The sequence below is a fragment of the Bombina bombina genome, chromosome 4, assembly GCF_027579735.1.
Source record: "Bombina bombina isolate aBomBom1 chromosome 4, aBomBom1.pri, whole genome shotgun sequence".
NCBI classification, from domain to species: domain Eukaryota; kingdom Metazoa; phylum Chordata; class Amphibia; order Anura; family Bombinatoridae; genus Bombina; species Bombina bombina.
Genome location: NC_069502.1, coordinates 443112612 through 443135798, shown reverse-complemented (window position 1 = coordinate 443135798; position 23187 = coordinate 443112612). Strand labels below are relative to the sequence as shown.

The 23187-nt window shown below is 39.7% G+C and overlaps 1 protein-coding gene across 4 annotated transcripts in view; it reads left to right on the top strand.

The window, feature by feature from the left end:
• Nucleotides 1–23187, top strand: part of RUBCN (rubicon autophagy regulator) — a 222708-nt gene that overhangs the window by 30088 nt on the left and 169433 nt on the right. For all 4 annotated transcript variants that reach the window (XM_053710291.1, XM_053710290.1, XM_053710289.1 and 1 more), the window contains exons 2-4: nucleotides 14454–14607; nucleotides 15146–15229; nucleotides 15405–15564. In XM_053710291.1, coding sequence (XP_053566266.1) covers nucleotides 14454–14607; nucleotides 15146–15229; nucleotides 15405–15564 — 398 coding nt within the window. The remainder of the gene's footprint in view (nucleotides 1–14453; nucleotides 14608–15145; nucleotides 15230–15404; nucleotides 15565–23187) is intronic.

Sequence of the window (23187 nt, the reverse complement as noted above, 5' to 3'; positions counted from 1 at the left end):
AGTGTTTGCCTTTTATATAATTCTATTTTATTTATATTGGTAATCATATTGATTTTAGAATTAAACTAATAAGTTATATTTTAAGTTGTACCAGTGTCACTCTTTTCACAGGAGCAGGTTCAGGTGTTGGAAGCTGTTGTGCAGAAGTGTCAGGTTCTGGGGTTAAAGTTATGTTTTGTCTGCGTGAGTCTTTCCTTTTTGGCATAATTAAACAGGTACTAGGGTTTTGGAAAATAAAGGTGAAGGTTTTATTGATAGGTTAATTAGCAATGCAGAGAGATGCAAACTAGATAAAAGGCAAAGTATCTGTGTAGACAAGAATACAAAGTAACTTGGTTTAGACGGTCTTAAAGCAGGCAAAAATGTATATAAACTGTAGTCAAGAAACTTGGCAATAGCAGGCAGGATACGTAGATATGCTGTAGACCAAAACTTGGCAGTAACAGGCAGAATATGAAGAGATGCTGTAATCAGGTAACTTTGTAAGGCAGGTAGGATACTTTCATAGGCTGTAAACTGGAACTCTGTAGTAACAGGCAGGAATGTAGATCTTTGTAATAACAGCAGGATACTTGCGTAGGCTGTAGACTGATAACTTTGTAGTAACAGGCAGGAATGCAGATCTTTGTAATAACAGGCAGGATACTTGCATAGGCTGTAGACTGGTAACTTTGTAGTAACAGAAAGGAATACCGATCTTTGTAATAACAGGCAGGATACTTGCATAGGCTGTAGACTGGTAACTTTGTAGTAACAGAAAGGAATGCAGATCTTTGTAATAGCAGGCAGGATACTTGCATATGCTGTAGACTGGTAACTTTGTATTAACAGGCAGGAATGCAGATCTTTGTAATAACAGGCAGGGTACTTGCATAGGCTGTAAACTGAAACTCTGTAGTAACAGGCAGGTATGTAGATCTTTGTAATAACAGGCAGGATACTTGCATAGACTAGAACTATGTAGTAACAGGGAAGCAAGCAAAAGTACCTGAGGCAGTCCTTAGGAATTATCAGAGAATTAGCCAAGGTCAATTGCCAGGAAATCAGTCCAGAAACGAAACACAGTGCCAAGGGAAAATCCAGAAGAGTAGTCTCAAAATGAAGCAGAAATCAGACACCAGGAAATCCAACAAATCTGTATTCAAACAGGAATCGGGACCAGAAGCTCTGTCAGAATGAAACACTCAATGTCAAGGCCCAGAACTGAAAGCAATCCTGCCTAATATAGCAGGCTGCGGATTATATGATTTGTTACAGCTGGTAGGCAGGTGGAGCCAGAGAGCCAAAGTTGCAGCAAACAGAAAACCAGTATTCTCAGCCTGTGATCAAGCCATCTGGTGGCGAAGAGGTAAGTCAGCAGGCTGGGAAAGAACAGCAGCAGAAATAGAAAGAGGTACCAGGTTCAATTCTAGGCTGGATCATGACAACCAGTCCTCCGAGCTCATTTACAATAAATTAGTGTTTCTAGGCTCTTATTCTAAGTGTGCCACATAATACTTCTATCTCCCCCCCCACCCATTTTTTAACACCTGTTTTACCTTTTTGAATATCAACAAATGTTTAGGTAATGTTTGTAATTGGGATTGCTGGGTCTCTGATAGGCTAACTAGATGTTCAGCTGGCTTCCAGTAGTGCACTGCTGTTCCTTCAGCAAAGGATAACAAGAGAATTGAGCACATTTGATTATAGAAGTATTTTTGAAAGTTGTATGTTGTATTCAAATCATGAAATAAATTGTTGTGGTCTCCTGTCCCTTTAAGATTGTTCTTGCTGAAGCATATGAGATGTGAGTGTAAGAATGTTGGAATTTGCTATGAAGAATGTATTCATTAGAAAGGGAATTGTAGAACAGTGTCAGGATGTGAGAGAGGTTTAATACACAAGGGAGACTAAAAAGATGCATGGCAGTTTGTCTATGGAGGGGAGGGTTTCTTGTTTTATATACTTAATGACTGTGCTGTGTTCTTCTTGTAAAGCAAGGGACACTAATAATAAAAAAAAAAAGCCTCTGCCGTAGTCAATTTGTTTTTTTAATTAATTATATCACATTGACTATGGCATTGATGTATGTCCACTTGTATTATTATGTTAGGTTATGGAGATTAGTATTGCGCTGAACTAAAAAGAATCAAGCCACTCTTAAAAACGCAACTTCCTCTAAGTTGCGTTAATAGTTATACAAAATACAGGGAGGTATTAAGAGGGCGATAGTTAAAGCTTAAGATTCCCATATGTAAACACCATCAAATCAATTAATACATTTGCATCAAATAAATTTAAAAAACTGTTTGTTGCTAGTAGCGTGAAAAAGTAATACAAAATATAAGAGGGTATTCAGAGGGCGCTAACTTAAGTTTAAGATTCCCATAAGAAAACACCATAAAGATAAATTAATACATTTACACCAAATAATCAACAATCTAAAAAAACTATTTATTATGTTACTGTATTTCATAAAATAAATATCAATGTTTAAAATTTGGGACGTCTCCCTTAAACTAATTGCATGCACAAATTTTGCTCACTAAATATATGACAAGATATATAAAATCAATTAATACTTCCTAAAATGTCAAAATATGCTCCAATAAAAAATCACTGCACAAATATCCAAAACAAGTCTAAAGTTGACACACAAAGGTATTTCAACAGCAACAGTAAGACAATGTAATTCTGAGATTATAACCACCTCAAACAAGGTTATTCCCAAGCTAATATCGTAACATAAATCTTTAGATTAGAGGGAGATCACCTGGCGGTTCACAATAAGAATTATAGCACCATAGGTATTTGTTTAATGTATTTAACACAGTCTTGTGAGTCTCTCACTATTATACCTTCGGTTATCCTGAAGTTGTGTGCGGTCCGTCTTTCTCCTTTGCGCATGCGCTCTGCATACGTATCCCTCTTGTGCTATTTGCACTTACAATTGGCTGCTCACCCTCACGTGACTCGTTTCTTTTCCGTTATTCCTTATAACTGAAATTTGACAGATTAATAGATACAATGTTATTGCCACATGTTACTTATATTAAGTGCCTGCTCTTAGTGTGTCAAACACGCAAGCTTTCTCAGCAATATTGTGGCATGCCAAATCTTGTCAGTCAGAGTACAATGTGGATCGTAGTATAACCCGGGTTATGTAGAATTGCATCCGATGACTTTTCCATAAGAGTAACGTCCGTGGTTCAGAGAGTTTTTTTCGAGCAGTTTTTTTACCACTGTGTATATTGGTGACTGCTTTTTAAAACCTCAAGTTTTGGTTGCTGCCTTAAAACATCAACTCGTTTCACCCAGTTCTTGGGCTTTTTGGGCAAAAAAAATGTTTTTTAAATTTATTTGGTGCAAATGTATTAATTTATTTGATGGTGTTTAACTAGCGCCCTCTTAATACCTCCCTGTATTTTGCACTTGTATTATTATGATTCATTAAATTGCTTAAACAACTGACAAACACTGTAAATTGAATGTAAACATAGGTTAAAAATAAAAAAGAATATTGGGGTTTTCACGCTAGACGTGTATATTTTTATTGTTATTATTTTTTTGCAAACAAATAACAAAACTGCCATATTTTTCCTCAACATTAGTTCATTTGTGGCAATAAAACAAGTGAACTAATATATTCATAAATTTTTGTCTTCCCCAATGTAGATGATGATGGCGATTTCACACAATTCTACATCATCTGATACAACACAGAGTTAATGGTCCCTTCGATGAAGACAAATTGTCTGTTACTGATTTTCAAACCTTTCCTAGGGCCTCCCTAACAGGCCAGATTTTGAGGATATCTTTACTAGAGCACAGGTGAAATAATCAGCTGTTTAGTAAACATGGTTATTTTACCTGCTCTCACCCAATGCAATCCTGAAAATCTGGCCTGTTAGGGATGCCTGAGGACAGGTTTGAAAACCAGTGGTCTATGTCCTGATGGTGCAAAACAATGCCAATCCATGGGTGTTACCTCTTATGACTTAGCTTGACATTTACATTTTTATTCATCTGTCTTTAGAAGATTATTCCAAATATATATATGTTATCCATGAAGAGACTGCACTCACTGGGCTTGTATACAAATAGCTTTTATTTAACACAGGTTAAAATAGGGAATAGAGCATGACGTTTCAATGGCCTACTGGCATCTTTATCAAATGTCCCCAAATAGTTAGAATAGCAACATCACCAGCGTGATGTCCCAAAGGAGGTCTGCTATTCTAACTATTTGGGAACATTTGGTAAAGATGCCAGTAGGGCATCGCAAAGTCATGCTCTATTTCCTATTTTAACCTGTGTTTAATAAAAGGTATTTTTTTATACAAGCCCAGTAAGTGCAGTCTCTTCCTGGAAAACTGCATTTCTTTTGACTTTGCACTCTGGCAGCTGCATAAGTGAGTTGGTTATTGGTGTGCAAAATTACAGTGTGTGTGTGTGTGTGTGTGTATGTATATATATATATATATATATATATGCACCCTTGGTAAATATGAGCAAAGAAGGCTGTGAAAAGTTGTCTTTATTGTTTAAACTTTTAATCTTTTGTTCAAAAATACAAAAAAGACTCTGCTCTCATGGATATCAAACAATTGTAAACACATCACAGGTTTATCCAAAAAAATACATCTTTGTTAAAGGGACACTGAACCCAAATTTTTTATTTTGTGATTCAGATAGAGCATGCAATTTTAAGCAACTTTCTAATTTACTCCTTTTATCAAATTCTCTTAATTCTCTTGGTATCTTTATTTGAAATTCAAGAATGTAAGTTTAGATGCCGGCCCATTTTTGGTGAACACACTGTGTTGTTCTTGCTGATTGGTGGATAAATTCACCCACCAATAAACAAGTGCTTTCCATGGTTCTGAACCAAAAAATAGCTTAGATGCCTTCTTTTTCAAATAAAGACAGCAAGAGAACGAAGAAAATTTGATAATAGGAGTAAATTAGTAAGTTGCTTAAATTTGCATGCTCTATCTGAATCACGAAAGAAAAAAAATTGGGTTCAGTGTCCCTTTAAATATATGTCTGTGTGGCACAATTATTGGCACCCCTATGAATTTCATATAAGAAAAATGTATTTGAAGTACATTCCCATTGATATTTTACATTTTTTAGTACACCTGGGTGACTACGAACAGGAAATTGTTCAACCATGACTTCCTGTTTCACAGGGGTATAAATATGAGGGAACACATAGGCCAAATTCCCTAATATTGGCACTCTTGGTAAATATGAGAAAAGAAGGCTGTGAAAATGTGTCTTTGTTTAACCTTTTGTTCAAAAAATACAAAACTACTCTGGTCTCATGCACATTAAGCACTTGCAAACACAACATAGGTTTACCGCCCCCACCCCCAAAAAAAATTATTTGTTAAATATATGTTAATAGAATGGAAAAGAGCTGATAGCCCTTTTAAGGGCAGTAAAAGTGCTGAATGCCCTTTTAAGGGCAATGCCCATACAAATGCCCCTTTAGGGGCAATGGGTAGTTTAGGTCTTTTCAGTGTTAGTTTTTTTTTATTTTGGGGGGGTTTGGTGGGTTGTGGTTTTTTTTTACTGTTAGGGGGGTTTAGTAATTTTTAAATTTAAAAGAGCTGTTTAACTTAGGGAAATGCCCTACAAAAGGCCATTTTAAGGGCTATTGGTAGTTTAGTTTAGGGAGTGTTTTTATTTGGGGGGGCTTTTTTATTTTCATAGGTATTTGGTTTAAAAAATTTTTTATTTTTGTTAATTTTATTTTTTTCTGTAATTTTTAGAGTTTTTTTATTTTTTGTAATTTTAGATTATTTTTTTGTAATTTAATGTTAGGTTTCATTTAAGTGTAACTTTGTATTGGGGTTAATTTAGGGGGTGTTAGGTTAGGGGGCTTAGTAATTAAATTAGTTATTTGCGTTGTGGGGGGTTGGCTGTTTAGGAGTTAATAGGTTAGGTTTATTGCGATGTGGGGGTTTGGCGGTTTAAAGGTTAATAGCTTAATTAGCTTTATTGCGATGTGGGGGATTGGCGGTTTAAGGGTTGATTAGGTTTATTGCAATGTGGTGGGTTGGCGGTTAAGGGGTTAATATTTTAATTATGTTATTTGCGGATTAGAGGTTAGTTACTTTTATTATTTTGCAATGTGGGGGTTGGCGGTTTCGGTGTTTAATACTTTGTGCGGAAGGTTAGTTTTTTTTTTTGTTATACTTCGTGTGGGCAGTTACGCGTTTTTTTATTTATTTCTTGCGGGTGTTTTTTTTTTTTTTTTTTTTAGGCTTTGGATTTGCCTACGCTGCATCCAGGTGGATTCTTTTGGCTGCCTCGTGCAGCCAACATTCCTTTGAGGCTGCTTGGGCAACTGGGGACACAGACGGACGCATTTTCCATATGTTCCTGCTTTCTTTTTTCTTTGGGGGGTTAATGAGATGGAACCGAAAAAGGGGTATTTGCCCTTTTTAAATGAGAGTTTCAAACCCAACTAGTATGCAGGTGATTGCTGTAAAATGTCACTCACCTGAAACACCGTGCACCAGGCATTTTACTTTGAGCGCTATTTTTAATTGAGAGGTCATTTGTTTCCCTTGGATGTAGTAAATAACAGCAAGAAATAAGTACCACACAAGATAAGAGTTTTTCTGGGGAGGGGGCTGTTATGAAGCCACTATCCCATTTGCTTTAGTTATAGCGGGAATTCCCTCTTTTGCATAAGGCATCACACCTCCCTCTAATTTTCAGGTGATAATCATAATCACGGTTATCACCTGAAATGTATCGGCTCCCCTATTAGGACCAGGGGTTGTTTTTTTATAAGGCCCCTATTTTTGTCATTAAACACTCCGAGGGACATGAAGCACTGTTTTGAAATGGAGAAACCCCTTCTTTTCAATAAAGCATCAAACGGCCCTATTGTTATCTACCTAGTGTATTATATGGGGTATAGAAGCACCAAAGGACACTGTAATACCCAGCCCAAAATACACTTCAAATGAATGAGAATGATCCTCTTTTACATAGGGCTCTCATGCTTCTCTAAGTAGTAAGTGATTTGCTACAGAAATTGCATTATCTTTATTACTAGATGAGTTTTAGGGGGCTCTTGCCTCTTGCACTTTCATATGAGTTGTCAAATTAAAGAGATATATTTTAAAAGAGGAACATTATAAATATCCAATGAAATCACCTTAAACGGAAGAAAATATAAATATCTAATGATCTCATCCTAAAAGATCATATTCAGCTTGCTTACAATATCCAATATGCACAACAACTGTGTACCAAAACGTCTGAAAGACTTCAGAACCTCTCATTTGGGATATGTTAAAGCAGTACTTAATGATCCCGAATGATGGGGAGTCCGTGGCGCCTTAAAAATTGTGCACTGGGCCTGAAATACATGTCATACTGCCCTGTTCAGTTTTGCCGCAAAAAAATTAGGCGGCTTAGCAATCTACAAGCATGAACTACATTTCCCAGCATACTGTGCACATATAAGTTTATAGGATCACCAAAATGCTTAATTGTGGCACTTGTGTGCTTTATCACCTGCAGTTATTTCAATTTGAACTATATGCTGCTGAAACTCTTATTAAATCAGAGGTCTCAAAGTACCGGCCCTGGGGCCATATGCAGCCCTCAAATAGGTTAATCTGGCCCTCCTTTGTTTATTAGGTAAATTCATTAATTTGGCCCCATCAACTTTTTTAGGGTTGTGTTAGAGGTGTAACAAGTTGACCTATATGGGCACTCACAAGATAAATATAAAGACAAGCATTCATTGTCCAGTGTAGACTGCTATTATGCACTGCTTGGATAAATGTCACTTTCTTCTGTTATGTGATCAGTCCACGGGTCATCATTACTTCTGGGATATAACTCCTCCCCAACAGGAAATGCAAGAGGATTCACCCAGCAGAGCTGCATATAGCTCCTCCCCTCTACGTCAGTCCCAGTCATTCTCTTGCACCCAACGACTAGATAGGATGTGTGAGAGGACTATGGTGATTATACTTAGTTTTTATGACTTCAATCAAAAGTTTGTTATTTTAAAATAGCACCGGAGCGTGTTATTACTTCTCTGCAGAGTTTGAGGAAGAATCTGACAGAGATTTTTTACTATGATTTTAACCGGAGTCGTTAAGATCATATTGCTGTTCTCGACCATCTGAGGGAGGTAAAGGCTTCAGATCAGGGGACAGCGGGCAGATGAATCTGCATTGAGGTATGTGGCAGTTTTTATTTTCTGAATGGAATTGATGAGAAAAGCCTGCCATACCGTTAAAATGACATGTATGTATACACTTCAGTATTCTGGGGATGGTATTTCACCGGAACTACTGTGTTAAGGTCACTAATCCTTTTAATAACTATTCTCATGTTAAACGTTTTTGCTGGAATGTAGAATCGTTTACATTGCTGAGGTACTGTGTGAATAAATGTTTGGGCATTATTTTCCACTTGGCAGTTTTTTGCTTTAATTGTGACAGTTTCGTTTCTCTTCACTGCTGTGTGGGAGAGGGAGGGGCCGTTTTTGGCGCTCTTTGCTACGCATCAAAAAATTCCAGTCAGCTACTTTTATATGTCCTGCATGATCCGGTTCATTTCTGACAGATCTCAGGGGTCTTCAAACTTCTTTGAAGGGAGGTAAATTCTCTCAGCAGAGCTGTGAGAATTCTTATAGTGACTGTGTATAAAAAACGTTGTTTTGTTTTCTTATGTACAAATTTAATTAGTGTTGTTTTTTACTAATGGGAACAAACCTTTGCTAAAAGTTGTGTTGTTTTAAAATTTGATGCAATAACTGTTTTTCAGTTCATTATTTCAACTGTCATTTAATCGTTAGTACCTCTTTGAGGCACAGTACGTTTTTTGCTAAAAAAGATTATAACCAAGTTGTAAGTTTTTTGCTAGTGTGTTAAACATGTCTGACTCAGAGGAAGATATCTGTGTCATTTGTTCCAATGCCAAGGTGGAGCCCAATAGAAATTTATGTACTAACTGTATTGATGCTACTTTAAATAAAAGTCAATCTGTACAATGTGAACAAATTTCACCAAACAGCGAGGGGAGAGTTATGCCGACTAACTCGCCTCACGCGACAGTACCTGCATCTCCCGCCCGGGAGGTGCGTGATATTTTGGCGCCTAGTACATCTGGGCGGCCATTACAGATAACATTACAAGATATGGCTACTGTTATGACTGAAGTTTTGTCTAAATTACCTGAACTAAGAGGCAAGCGTGATCACTCTGGGGTGAGAACAGAGTGCGCTGACAATGCTAGGGCCATGTCTGATACTGCGTCACAGCTCGCAGAGCATGAGGACGGAGAGCTTCATTCTGTGGGTGACGGTTCTGATCCAAACAGATTGGACTCAGATATTTCAAATTTTAAATTTAAATTGGAGAACCTCCGTGTACTACTAGGGGAGGTCTTAGCAGCTCTCAACGATTGTAACACTGTTGCAATACCAGAGAAACTGTGTAGGTTGGATAAATACTTTGCGGTACCGGCGAGTACTGACGTTTTTCCTATACCTAAGAGACTAACTGAAATTGTTACTAAGGAGTGGGATAGACCCGGTGTGCCGTTCTCACCCCCTCCAATATTTAGAAAGATGTTTCCAATAGACGCCACCACTCGGGACTTATGGCAAACGGTCCCCAAGGTGGAGGGAGCAGTTTCTACTTTAGCTAAGCGTACCACTATCCCGGTGGAGGATAGCTGTGCTTTCTCAGATCCAATGGATAAAAAATTAGAGGGTTACCTTAAGAAAATGTTTGTTCAACAAGGTTTTATATTACAACCCCTTGCATGTATCGCGCCGATTACGGCTGCGGCAGCATTTTGGATTGAGTCGCTGGAAGAGAACCTTAGTTCCTCTACGCTAGACGACATTACGGACAGGCTTAGAGTCCTTAAACTAGCTAATTCTTTCATTTCGGAGGCCGTAGTACATTTAACCAAACTTACGGCTAAGAACTCAGGATTCGCCATACAGGCACGCAGGGCACTGTGGCTAAAATCCTGGTCAGCTGATGTTACTTCTAAGTCCAAATTACTTAATATACCTTTCAAGGGGCAGTCCTTATTCGGGCCCGGTTTGAAAGAAATTATCGCTGACATTACGGGAGGTAAGGGCCACGCCCTACCTCAAGACAAGGCCAAAGCTAAGGCTAGACAGTCTAATTTTCGTCCCTTTCGGAATTTCAAAACAGGAGCAGCATCAACCTCCACTGCACCAAAACAGGAAGGAGCTGTTGCTCGTTACAGGCAAGGCTGGAAGCCTAACCAGTCCTGGAACAAAAGCAAGCAGGCCAGGAAACCTGCTGCTGCCCCAAAGACAGCATGAACCGAGAGCCCCCGATCCGGGACCGGATCTAGTAGGGGGCAGACTCTCTCTCTTCGCCCAGGCCTGGGCAAGAGATGTTCAGGATCCCTGGGCACTAGAGATCATATCTCAGGGATACCTTCTAGACTTCAAATTATCTCCCCCAAGAGGGAGATTTCATCTGTCAAGGTTGTCAACAAACCAGATAAAGAAAGAAGCGTTTCTACGCTGCGTACAAGATCTGTTAACAATGGGAGTGATCCATCCGGTTCCGTGGTCGGAACAAGGACAAGGGTTCTACTCAAACCTGTTTGTGGTTCCCAAAAAAGAGGGAACTTTCAGGCCAATCTTAGATTTAAAGACTCTAAACAAATTCCTAAGAGTTCCATCATTCAAAATGGAAACTATTCGGACTATTTTACCCATGATCCAAGAGGGTCAGTTCATGACCACAGTGGATTTAAAGGATGCTTACCTTCACATACCGATCCACAAAGATCATCACCGGTATCTAAGGTTTGCCTTCTTAGACAGGCACTACCAGTTTGTAGCTCTTCCATTCGGATTGGCTACGGCTCCAAGAATCTTCACAAAGGTTCTGGGTGCCCTTCTAGCGGTACTAAGACCGCGAGGGATTTCGGTAGCTCCGTACCTAGACGACATTCTAATACAAGCTTCAAGCTTTCAAACTGCCAAGTCTCATACAGAGTTAGTTCTGGCATTTCTAAGGTCGCATGGATGGAAAGTGAACGAAAAGAAGAGTTCTCTCTTTCCTCTCACAAGAGTTCCATTCTTGGGGACTCTTATAGATTCTGTAGAAATGAAGATTTACCTGACAGAAGACAGGTTAACAAAACTTCAAAATGCATGCCGCGTCCTTCATTCCATTCAACACCCGTCAGTTGCTCAATGCATGGAGGTGATCGGCTTAATGGTAGCGGCAATGGACATAGTACCTTTTGCACGCCTACACCTCAGACCGCTGCAACTATGCATGCTAAGTCAGTGGAATGGGGATTACTCAGATTTGTCCCCTACTCTGAATCTGAATCAAGAGACCAGAAATTCTCTTCTATGGTGGCTTCATCGGCCACACCTGTCCAGGGGAATGCCATTCAGCAGGCCAGACTGGACAATTGTAACAACAGACGCCAGCCTACTAGGTTGGGGCGCTGTCTGGAATTCTCTGAAGGCTCAGGGACTATGGAATCAGGAGGAGAGTCTCCTTCCAATAAACATTCTGGAATTGAGAGCAGTTCTCAATGCCCTTCTGGCTTGGCCCCAGTTAATAACTCGGGGGTTCATCAGGTTTCAGTCGGACAACATCACGACTGTAGCTTACATCAACCATCAGGGAGGGACAAGAAGCTCCCTAGCAATGATGGAAGTATCAAAGATAATTCGCTGGGCAGAGTCTCACTCTTGCCACCTGTCAGCAATCCACATCCCGGGAGTGGAGAACTGGGAGGCGGATTTCTTGAGTCGCCAGACTCTTCATCCGGGGGAGTGGGAACTTCATCCGGAGGTCTTTGCCCAAATACTTCGACGTTGGGGCAAACCAGAGATAGATCTCATGGCGTCTCGCCAGAACGCCAAACTTCCTCGCTACGGGTCCAGATCCAGGGATCCGGGAGCAGTTCTGATAGATGCTTTGACAGCACCTTGGAACTTCAGGATGGCTTATGTGTTTCCACCCTTCCCGCTGCTTCCTCGATTGATTGCCAAAATCAAACAGGAGAGAGCATCAGTAATTCTAATAGCACCTGCTTGGCCACGCAGGACTTGGTATGCAGATCTAGTGGACATGTCATCCTGTCCGCCTTGGTCTCTACCTCTGAGACAGGACCTTCTGATACAGGGTCCATTCAAACATCAAAATCTAACTTCTCTGAAGCTGACTGCTTGGAAATTGAACGCTTGATTTTATCAAAACGTGGTTTTTCTGAGTCGGTTATTGATACCCTGATTCAGGCTAGGAAGCCTGTTACCAGAAGGATTTACCATAAAATATGGCGGAAATACCTATACTGGTGCGAATCCAAAGGTTACTCCTGGAGTAAGGTTAGGATCGCTAGGATATTGTCTTTTCTACAAGAAGGTTTAGAAAAGGGTTTATCAGCTAGTTCATTAAAGGGACAGATTTCAGCTCTGTCCATCTTGTTACACAGACGTCTGTCAGAAAATCCAGACGTCCAGTCCTTTTGTCAGGCTTTAGCTAGGATCAAGCCTGTGTTTAAAGCTGTTGCTCCACCATGGAGTTTAAACTTAGTTCTTAACGTTTTACAGGGTGTTCCGTTTGAACCCCTTCATTCCATTGATATAAAAATGTTATCTTGGAAAGTTCTGTTTTTAATGGCTATTTCCTCGGCTCGAAGAGTCTCTGAGTTATCAGCCTTACATTGTGATTCCCCTTATCTGATTTTTCACTCAGACAAGGTAGTTCTGCGTACTAAACCTGGGTTCTTACCTAAGGTAGTCACTAACAGGAACATCAATCAAGAGATTGTTGTCCCATCCTTGTGTCCAAATCCTTCTTCAAAGAAGGAACGTCTTTTACACAATCTGGATGTAGTTCGTGCCCTCAAGTTCTACTTGCAGGCAACTAAAGATTTTCGCCAAACTTCTTCCTTGTTTGTCGTTTACTCTGGACAGAGGAGAGGTCAAAAAGCTTCTGCTACCTCTCTCTCTTTTTGGCTTCGTAGCATAATACGTTTAGCCTATGAGACTGCTGGACAGCAGCCTCCTGAAAGAATTACAGCTCACTCCACTAGAGCTGTGGCTTCCACTTGGGCCTTTAAGAATGAGGCCTCTGTTGAACAGATTTGCAAGGCTGCAACTTGGTCTTCGCTTCATACTTTTTCCAAATTTTACAAATTTGACACTTTTGCTTCTTCGGAGGCTATTTTTGGGAGAAAGGTTCTTCAGGCAGTGGTTCCTTCTGTATAATGAGCCTGCCTATCCCTCCCGTCATCCGTGTACTTTTGCTTTGGTATTGGTATCCCAGAAGTAATGATGACCCGTGGACTGATCACACATAACAGAAGAAAACATAATTTATGCTTACCTGATAAATTCCTTTCTTCTGTTGTGTGATCAGTCCACGGCCCGCCCTGTTTTAAGGCAGGTAAATATCTTTTAAATTATACTCCAGTCACCACTTCACCCTTGGTTACTCCTTTCTCGTTGTTTCTTGGTCGAATGACTGGGACTGACGTAGAGGGGAGGAGCTATATGCAGCTCTGCTGGGTGAATCCTCTTGCATTTCCTGTTGGGGAGGAGTTATATCCCAGAAGTAATGATGACCCGTGGACTGATCACACAACAGAAGAAAGGAATTTATCAGGTAAGCATAAATTATGTTTTTTATGAAGTTTCAGTATGATCAATTCACTTGGCACTTACAAGATATATATTCTCTGTGTATGTCTATTGTGGACTACAGCTCCTACCATGCGCTACTACCTGGGTAAATGTCACTTCCCGTTTCTATTATATCAAGTTCCAGAGCACTCACTTTGTTCAAGTGGCCCCCATGGGAGAAGAACACTTGGCCAGTGGCTCCCGTATACAATGAGCTTTGATACCCCTTATTAAATGGTATATGATGAATCAATGCAGTACTGGTTTTAATGCAACTATAGTCTCTCTCCTCTCTTTCCTCTCTACTAAAAAAAAATATTGGAAAAGAAGTTATGCTTCTTTCAAATAAACTGTACCACTTTTTTCTTTTTCCATATAAATCAATGATTCCTTTAGTAAGTAAACAATACTTCATTTCTGTTTTTTTCCTTTCCTTTATAAAAATACATAGTATGAGTGTACATATTGGTGTGGTGTTCTAAACTTGTTTCCTTATTCATATTATGGAGTGTACTATTTGAGAACATCTATTATATGATCGTGTTGGTATTCTTGGAAAAGTCCCATCGAAAAATGTGTACCAATATGTTCTATAAATATAATAGCTGTTTAATAATTTGAATTTCTTTTTCAGTTCCTCATTGTTTTGCTTGACTTCATTATAGTTCCAGTAGAGCCCTCTACTTATGTATGTAGGAAGTAAATCTCTGGTTGTTTCGAACATTATATAAATATTTATCTGTACTTAGAGACTGAAAATGTCATTTTTAGCTGTATTTTTACTCTTTAGGGTTGAGCACTGGAGACTTCTGAATAATTTGAAGACTACAGTAGAAGGTCTGGTGTCGGGCAACAGTCGCAACGTGTGGTCCAAGTATGGGGGTCTGCAAAGGCTTTGTCGGGATATGAGCAGTATTCTTCAGCATGGACTTATCTGTGACAAGGTACAGATCACACAGCATATGAAATGCAAATGTTAAAAGCTATTGGTTGTTATAAAAAATATGCAATTTTCCTACATTAATTGTTTAAACATATTAATAGGTATATAAAACAAATCTTTTTTCATGATTCAGATAGAGCATGTGATTTTAAACAACTTTCTAATTTACTGTGTTATCAATTTTTCTTATGTTCTCTTGGTATCTTTGGTTGAAAAGCATGGACTTATGCTTAGGAGTCGACCCATTTCTGGAGCACTGTATGGCAGCAGTTTTGCAAGAATGTTATCCATTTGCAAGAAGACTAGGTGTCAGCACTATTTCCTGCCTTGTAGTGCTCCAGGTGTCTACCTAGGTATCTCTTCAACACAGAGTATCATGGGAACGATGCAAATATGGTAATAGACGTAAATTGGAAACTTTTTTTAAGAATAGTTTGCTCTGTCTGAATCCCAAAAGAAAATGTTTGAGTTTCATATCCCTTTAAGACTGTACTTCCAAGACATGACGGTTTCAGGTTTATTCTCTTTATTTTTGACAGCTCTATTGCAATCAGCAAGACTACTGGAATTTTGTGAAGAGCAGTCAACGCCTCCAGCCTGATATATCTCCACATGTAAAACAGGTCTGCTGTGGGATGGGCTGAATAGTTTAGTTAATTAGTACACGTAGATTATTTACTATTAAAACAAAATATGGTCAGTGGGTCCAGAGGTAAAATGGGAATTATTATTTTTGTTTATTTCGGCTTTTGCTCTTTTTATGTAAGTTTAACTCATTCATACATTATTTTCCTTTAGTTCCTGCTCTTCGTAGAGAATAGTCAAAGGAATGGTGAAGGCGCCAGCGAGGGGGACAGTGGCCAGCTCTGGTTACAGCACAGTCTGCAGTTTCATTGTCTCTCGACTCAGCTTAAAGCTCTGCTTGGCAACAGACAGTACACAAGGAAATTTTACTTAGGTAAAAACATTGCTTTATCCATAAGCTACAAGAATAAGATGTGGCTTATTTTTTCAAGGGTTCCATTAAAGGGATACAATTTTCAGGGCCTGGATGGTGAAGTGAATAGCGATCAGTTTACATTTGTGATATAGTATAGAGAAAATTATACAATTTGCTTAACTTCCTGAGAAGAAAATCAAAGAAAAAAAATATCAAGATAGTGTATAAACCTGTCTTTATTTAACCCCTTAAGGACCAGCGACGTACCCTGTATGTCACTGGCCTTTTTTTGGGACTTGATTGTTTTATAGCGCGGTCTTGCCACCAGTGTTGAGACTGCTCTATTCCACAAAGCCGGCTGGAGGGAGGGCATTAATAGCGTGTTCTTGCTAGACTTGTGCTATTATGTCCTGAAAAAAACCTTAACGACCTGTGACATACAGGGTACATTGTGGTCATTAAGGGGTTAAGGTATTTTTCACCCAATGTTTTAAGACTCAACCCTAATTAGGATACACACTGCTAACAACTGAGACACCCAAATGATTCACAGCAAAGTGAAATATATTTAAGTATACATGATGCAGTAGTTTTGTTTATAAAAAAAACACATCAAGGCATTAAATATACATTAAGTAAGCTGAATGTCAATAAACATGGCTCTTTATTCGCGCTCTACAAATAACCAATAATAATAATTCCATACTTGCAGGTAAAACAAAAAGTATTGGTGTGTAAATATAAGTGAAAAACGTCCATAACACTAAACGTTATTTCTCCACATTAACCCCTTAATGACCACAATATACCCTGTATGTCACTGGTCGTTAAAGGTTTTTCTTCTGTTAAGTGTGATCAGTCCACGGGTCATCATTACTTCTGGGATATTAATCCTCCCCAACAGGAAGTGCAAGAGGATTCACCCAGCAGAGCTGCATATAGCCCCTCCCCTCTACGTCACCCCCAGTCATTCTCTTGCACCCAACGACTAGATAGGATGTGTGAGAGGACTATGGTGATTTTATTTAGTTTTATTTCTTCAATCAAAAGTTTGTTATTTTTTAATAGCACCGGAGCGTGTTATTCCTTCTCTGGTAGAGTTTGAAGAAGAATCTACCAGAGTTTTTTACTATGATTTTAGACGGAGTTGTTAAGATCATATTGCTGTTTCTCGGCCATCTGAGGAGAGGTAAACTTCAGATCAGGGGACAGCGGGCAGTTTATTCTGCAAAGAGGTATGTAGCAGTTTTTATTTTCTAACAATGGAATTGCTGAGAAAATCCTGCCATACCGACATTATATCATGTATGTATAATTTACATTTTCGTATTCTGGAGAATGGTACTTCTCTGGAATTACACTGTGTATGTAAGTCTTTAGCCTAATAGAAATACAATAGGCTTTTTAATAACTCTTAATTATGTTAAACGTTTTTTGCTGGAATGTAAAATCGTTTTCATTTTCTGAGGTACTGGGTGAATAAAATGTTTGGGCACTATTTTTCCACTTGGCAGTTGCTGGATTACCTTTCAAGGGACAGACCCTATTTGGGCCTGGTTTGAAAGAAATTATCGCTGACATTACAGGAGGTAAGGGCCACGCCCTACCTCAAGACAAAGCCAAACCTAAGGCTAGACAGTCTAATTTTCGTTCCTTTCGGAATTTCAAAGCAGGAGCAGCATCAACTTCCACTACTCCAAAACAAGAAGGATCTGGTGCTCGCTACAGACAAGGCTGGAGACCTAACCAGTCCTGGAACAAGGGCAAGCAGGCCAGGAAGCCTGCAGCTGCCACTAAAACGGCATGAATTGAGGGCCCCGATCCGGGATCGGATCTAGTGGGGGGCAGACTTTCTCTCTTCGCCCAGGCTTGGGCAAGAGATGTCCAGGATCCCTGGGCGCTAGAGATAATATCTCAGGGATACCTTCTGAACTTCAAACACTCTCCTCCAAGAGAGAGATTTCATCTGTCAAGGTTGTCGACAGACCAAACAAAGAAAGAAGCGTTTCGACGCTGCATACAAGAACTATTGTTAATGGGAGTAATCCATCCAGTTCCACGGTCGGAACAGGGAAAAGGGTTTTACTCAAATCTGTTTGTGGTTCCCAAAAAAGAAGGAACTTTCAGACCAATCCTGGATTTAAAGATCCTAAACAAATTCCTAAGAGTTCCATCATTCAAAATGGAGACTATCCGGACAATTTTACCCATGATCCAAGAGGGTCAGTACATGACCACAGTGGACTTAAAGGACGCTTACCTTCACATACCGATTCACAAAGATCATTACCGGTATCTAAGGTTTGCCTTTCTAGACAGGCATTACCAGTTTGTAGCTCTTCCACTCGGATTGGCTACAGCTCCAAGAATCTTCACAAAGGTTCTAGGTGCTCTTCTAGCGGTACTAAGACCGCGGGGAATTTCGGTAGCTCCCTACCTAGACGACATTCTGATACAAGCTTCAAGCTTTCAAACTGCCAAGTCTCATACAGAGTTAGTACTGGCATTTCTAAGGTCACATGGATGGAAGGTGAACGAAAAGAAAAGTTCACTCGTTCCACTCACAAGAGTTCCCTTCCTGGGGACTCTTATAGATTCTGTAGAAATGAAGATTTACCTGACAGAGGACAGGTTAACAAGACGTCAAAATGCTTGCCGCACCCTCCATTCCATTCAACACCCATCGGTGGCTCAATGCATGGAGGTAATCGGCTTAATGGTAGCGGCAATGGACATAGTGCCATTTGCTCGCTTACACCTCAGACCACTGCAATTGTGCATGCTGAGTCAGTGGAATGGGGATTACTCAGACTTGTCCCCTTCTCTGAATCTGGATCAAGAGACCAGAAATTCTCTCCTATGGTGGCTTTCTCGGCCACATCTGTCCAGGGGGATGCCTTTCAGCAGACCAGACTGGACAATTGTAACAACAGACGCCAGCCTTCTAGGTTGGGGTGCCGTCTGGAATTCTCTGAAGGCTCAGGGACAATGGAGTCAGGAGGAGAGTCTCCTGCCAATAAACATTCTGGAATTGAGAGCAGTTCTCAATGCCCTCCTGGCTTGGCCCCAGTTGACAACTCGGGAGTTCATCAGGTTTCAGTCGGACAACATCACGACTGTAGCTTACATCAACCATCAGGGAGGGACAAGAAGCTCCCTAGCAATGATGGAAGTATCAAAGATAATTCGCTGGGCAGAGTCTCACTCTTGCCACCTGTCAGCAATCCACATCCCGGGAGTGGAGAACTGGGAGGCGGATTTCTTAAGTCGTCAGACTTTTCATCCGGGGGAGTGGGAACTTCATCCGGAGGTCTTTGCCCAAATACTTCGACGTTGGGGCAAACCAGAGATAGATCTCATGGCGTCTCGACAGAACGCCAAGCTTCCTCGCTACGGGTCCAGATCCAGGGATCCGGGAGCAGTCCTAATAGATGCACTGACAGCACCTTGGGACTTCAGGATGGCTTATGTGTTTCCACCCTTCCCGATGCTTCCTCGATTGATTGCCAGAATCAAACAGGAGAGAGCATCAGTGATTCTGATAGCACCTGCATGGCCACGCAGGACTTGGTATGCAGACCTGGTAGACATGTCATCCTGTCCACCTTGGTCTCTACCTCTGAAACAGGACCTTCTGATACAGGGTCCTTTCAAACATCAAAATCTAACTTCTCTGAAGCTGACTGCTTGGAAATTGAACGTTTGATTTTATCAAAACGTGGGTTTTCTGAGTCAGTTATTGACACCTTAATACAGGCTAGGAAGCCTGTTACCAGAAAGATTTACCATAAAATATGGCGTAAATACCTATACTGGTGTGAATCCAAAGGTTACTCTTGGAGTAAGGTTAGGATTCCTAGGATATTGTCTTTTCTACAAGAAGGTTTAGAAAAGGGTTTATCTGCTAGTTCATTAAAGGGACAGATCTCAGCTCTGTCTATTCTGTTACACAAACGTCTGTCAGAAGTGCCAGATGTTCAGGCTTTTTGTCAGGCTTTAGCGAGGATTAAGCCTGTGTTTAAGACTGTTGCTCCACCATGGAGTTTAAATCTTGTTCTAAACGTTTTACAGGGCGTTCCGTTTGAACCCCTCCATTCCATTGATATAAAGTTGTTATCTTGGAAAGTTCTATTTTTAATGGCTATTTCCTCGGCTCGAAGAGTCTCTGAGTTATCAGCCTTACACTGTGATTCTCCTTATTTGATTTTTCATTCGGATAAGGTAGTTCTGCGTACTAAACCTGGGTTCTTACCCAAGGTAGTCACTAACAGGAATATCAATCAAGAGATTGTTGTTCCTTCCTTGTGTCCAAATCCTTCTTCAAAGAAGGAACGCTTACTACATAATCTGGACGTAGTTCGTGCCCTAAAATTTTACTTACAGGCAACTAAGGAATTTCGACAAACGTCTTCTCTGTTTGTCGTGTACTCTGGGCAGAGGAGAGGTCAAAAGGCTTCGGCAACCTCTCTTTCCTTTTGGCTTCGTAGTATAATACGTTTAGCTTATGAGACTGCTGGACAGCAGCCTCCCGAAAGAATTACAGCCCATTCTACTAGAGCTGTGGCTTCCACTTGGGCCTTCAAGAATGAGGCCTCTGTTGAACAGATTTGCAAGGCTGCAACTTGGTCTTCGCTTCATACTTTTTCCAAATTTTACAAATTTGACACATTTGCTTCCTTGGAGGCTATTTTTGGGAGAAAGGTTCTTCAGGCAGTGGTTCCTTCTGTATAAAAGAGTCTGCCTATCCCTCCCGTCATCCGTGTACTTTTGCTTTGGTATTGGTATCCCAGAAGTAATGATGACCCGTGGACTGATCACACTTAACAGAAGAAAACATAATTTATGCTTACCTGATAAATTCCTTTCTTCTGTAGTGTGATCAGTCCACGGCCCGCCCTGTTTTTAAGGCAGGTATTTATTTTTAAATTATACTCCAGTCACCACTACACCCTTGGTTCCTCCTTTCTCGTTTGTCCTTGGTCGAATGACTGGGGGTGACGTAGAGGGGAGGGGCTATATGCAGCTCTGCTGGGTGAATCCTCTTGCACTTCCTGTTGGGGAGGAGTAATATCCCAGAAGTAATGATGACCCGTGGACTGATCACACTACAGAAGAAAGGAATTTATCAGGTAAGCATAAATTATGTTTTTCAGGACATAATAGCACAAGTCTAGCAAGAACACGCTATTAATACCCTCCCTCCAGCAGGCTTTGTGGAATAGAGCAGTCTCAACGCTGGTGGCAAGACCGCGCTATAAAACAATCAAGTCCCAAAAAAAGGCCAGTGACATACAGGGTACGTCGCTGGTCCTTAAGGGGTTAAAAACGGACACCTAGGGAAGTAATATAAAATGTCACTGGAAAAGGTCTCACCCCAAAACAAGCATGATGTGTCGCACTAAGTTTTCTTTTTGATCATTTGATATCACTCCCCAGATGTCTGTTTACACAGAATTGTAATCATAGCAAAGAACTTTAGATACAGGTCTATGTCCGCTGACAAGGTTTCTACCGCTTCCCTTGAGAATGGGAATAGCCACCATAGATGTCCTATTTATATGATCTCAGGCCAGAGGTTGTTCAGCATAATACAATATTAGTAAGCGAGAGAGCAGTAGAAAATCAACTGCTTATTAAAGATTAATTGCATTACAAAGCTACTTTAAAGGAACATTGTACTAAAATGTTTACTTTTTTCTATAAATTGGACATGTGCTTTTCGAACTTGTTAGAATGCTTGAATCTTTCTTACATTACCGTAAGGGGAGTTGTCCCTATCAACCAATGCGTAATAATTATCCAGGGGTGTTATATGTACTGTATTTTTGTTAGTTTCACTTTAAAAGGTTCTTATTTGAATGTGCTAAAATGTTATGCCTGAATAAAGTTTTGTCTTTTTTTTTTTTTTGTGTGTGACTAAAAAAGTTTGAGTACAGTGTCACTTTAATAGTACAAAAGATTATCTGACATTTGAATATATTTGATATAAACAATTTCAACTTTTTTGTAGTCCAGCTTTATATAAACCTAGATATTTTGAAAAATATATTTATTTATTTTTATTCTTTTGATTATGTTCATGCCTTTATGGGTTCATTGTGTGCGTGCTTGTACATAAAATCAGAAATAGGCCTGTTATACAAATGTCTGTGTATGCTGCAGTTCCATATATTGATATGATTGCAGCTTGTAGAAAGAATTTCAATGTTGCACTTGTCATATATGCTATTCATGTGCTATAATAGATAGGCTATGCAAATCTGTCTCTCATCTAATGTTACATTGCCTAGCTGCTGCGCAAACTCCTTTTAGAGGGATGTTGAACAGAAAATACATGCTATACATATTGATGTATTCAAAGCAATGATGACTTAATATATAGCTTTATTTATTCACTAATTGTCCTCAGCAGGAACGACGATGGATAAGGAGAAAACTTAACTTTAAACATGTCGGCGCCTAATACTTTTTACAGAGTCTCTGGTATTTAGAAAACCAACAATTTTTATAGTTAAATTACAGGAAAACAATTAAACCATTTTATATTACAATCTCATACTGTTTAATATCACTTTAAGTTTTTGATACCCCAGACATCCAATTAACTAAGAATGAACAAAGATCTAGCACTATTTTTAATAACCTTGTTGCATCTAATTAGCCACCTCTTTATTGTATGTATGTCAATATGTGTGTGTGTGTGTATGTATATGTGTGTGTATATGTATGTATGTATGTATTTATATGTGTGTATATATATATATATATATATATATATATAATATTGTGTGTGCAGTGCCCTCTACTATATATATAATATTGGAAGGCTATGTGTGGCACAATTTATTGGCATCCTTTTAGTCAATTCTTTGTGCTACCTCTTTTTGCCAAGATAACAGCTCTGAGTCTTCTCCTATAAAGTCTGATGAGGTTGGAGAATACATGGCAAGGGATCTGAGACCATTCCTCCATACAGAATCTCTCCAGATCCTTCAAATTTCGAAGTCAAGGCTGGTGAATTCTCTTCTCTTCAGTTCACCCCACAGGTTTTCTATGGGGTTCAAGTCAGGTTACTGGGGTGACCATCAGTAAACAATGTTTGTGTTAATTTTGATGTATCTTTTGGATCATTGTCCTGCTGGAAGATCCAACCACAACCCATTTTAATCTTTCTGGCAGAGGCAGTCTGGTGTTTATTTAATATCTGTTGATATTTGATAGAGTCCATGATGCCATGTATCCTAACAAAATGTCCAGGTCCTCTGGCAGAAAAACAGAACCAAAACATTAAAGAGTCACCACCATATATATGGTGAAGTACTTTTCCATATGGCTACCTCTCTGTGTGCGCCAAACCCACCTCTGGTGTTTATTGCCAAAAAGCTCTATTTTGTTTACATCTGACCATAGAACCCAATCCCATTTGAAGTTCCAGTATTGTCTGGCAAATCGAAGATGCTTTAGTTTGTTTTTGGATGAGAGTAGAGGCTTTTTTCTTGAAACCCTTAAAAACAACTTGTGGTGATGTAGGTGATGTCGGATTGTAGTTTTGTTGACCTTCTGACCCCAAGGTGAAACCAACTTCTGCAATTCTCCAGCTGTGATCCTTTTGAGATATTTTGGCCACTTGATCCATTCTTT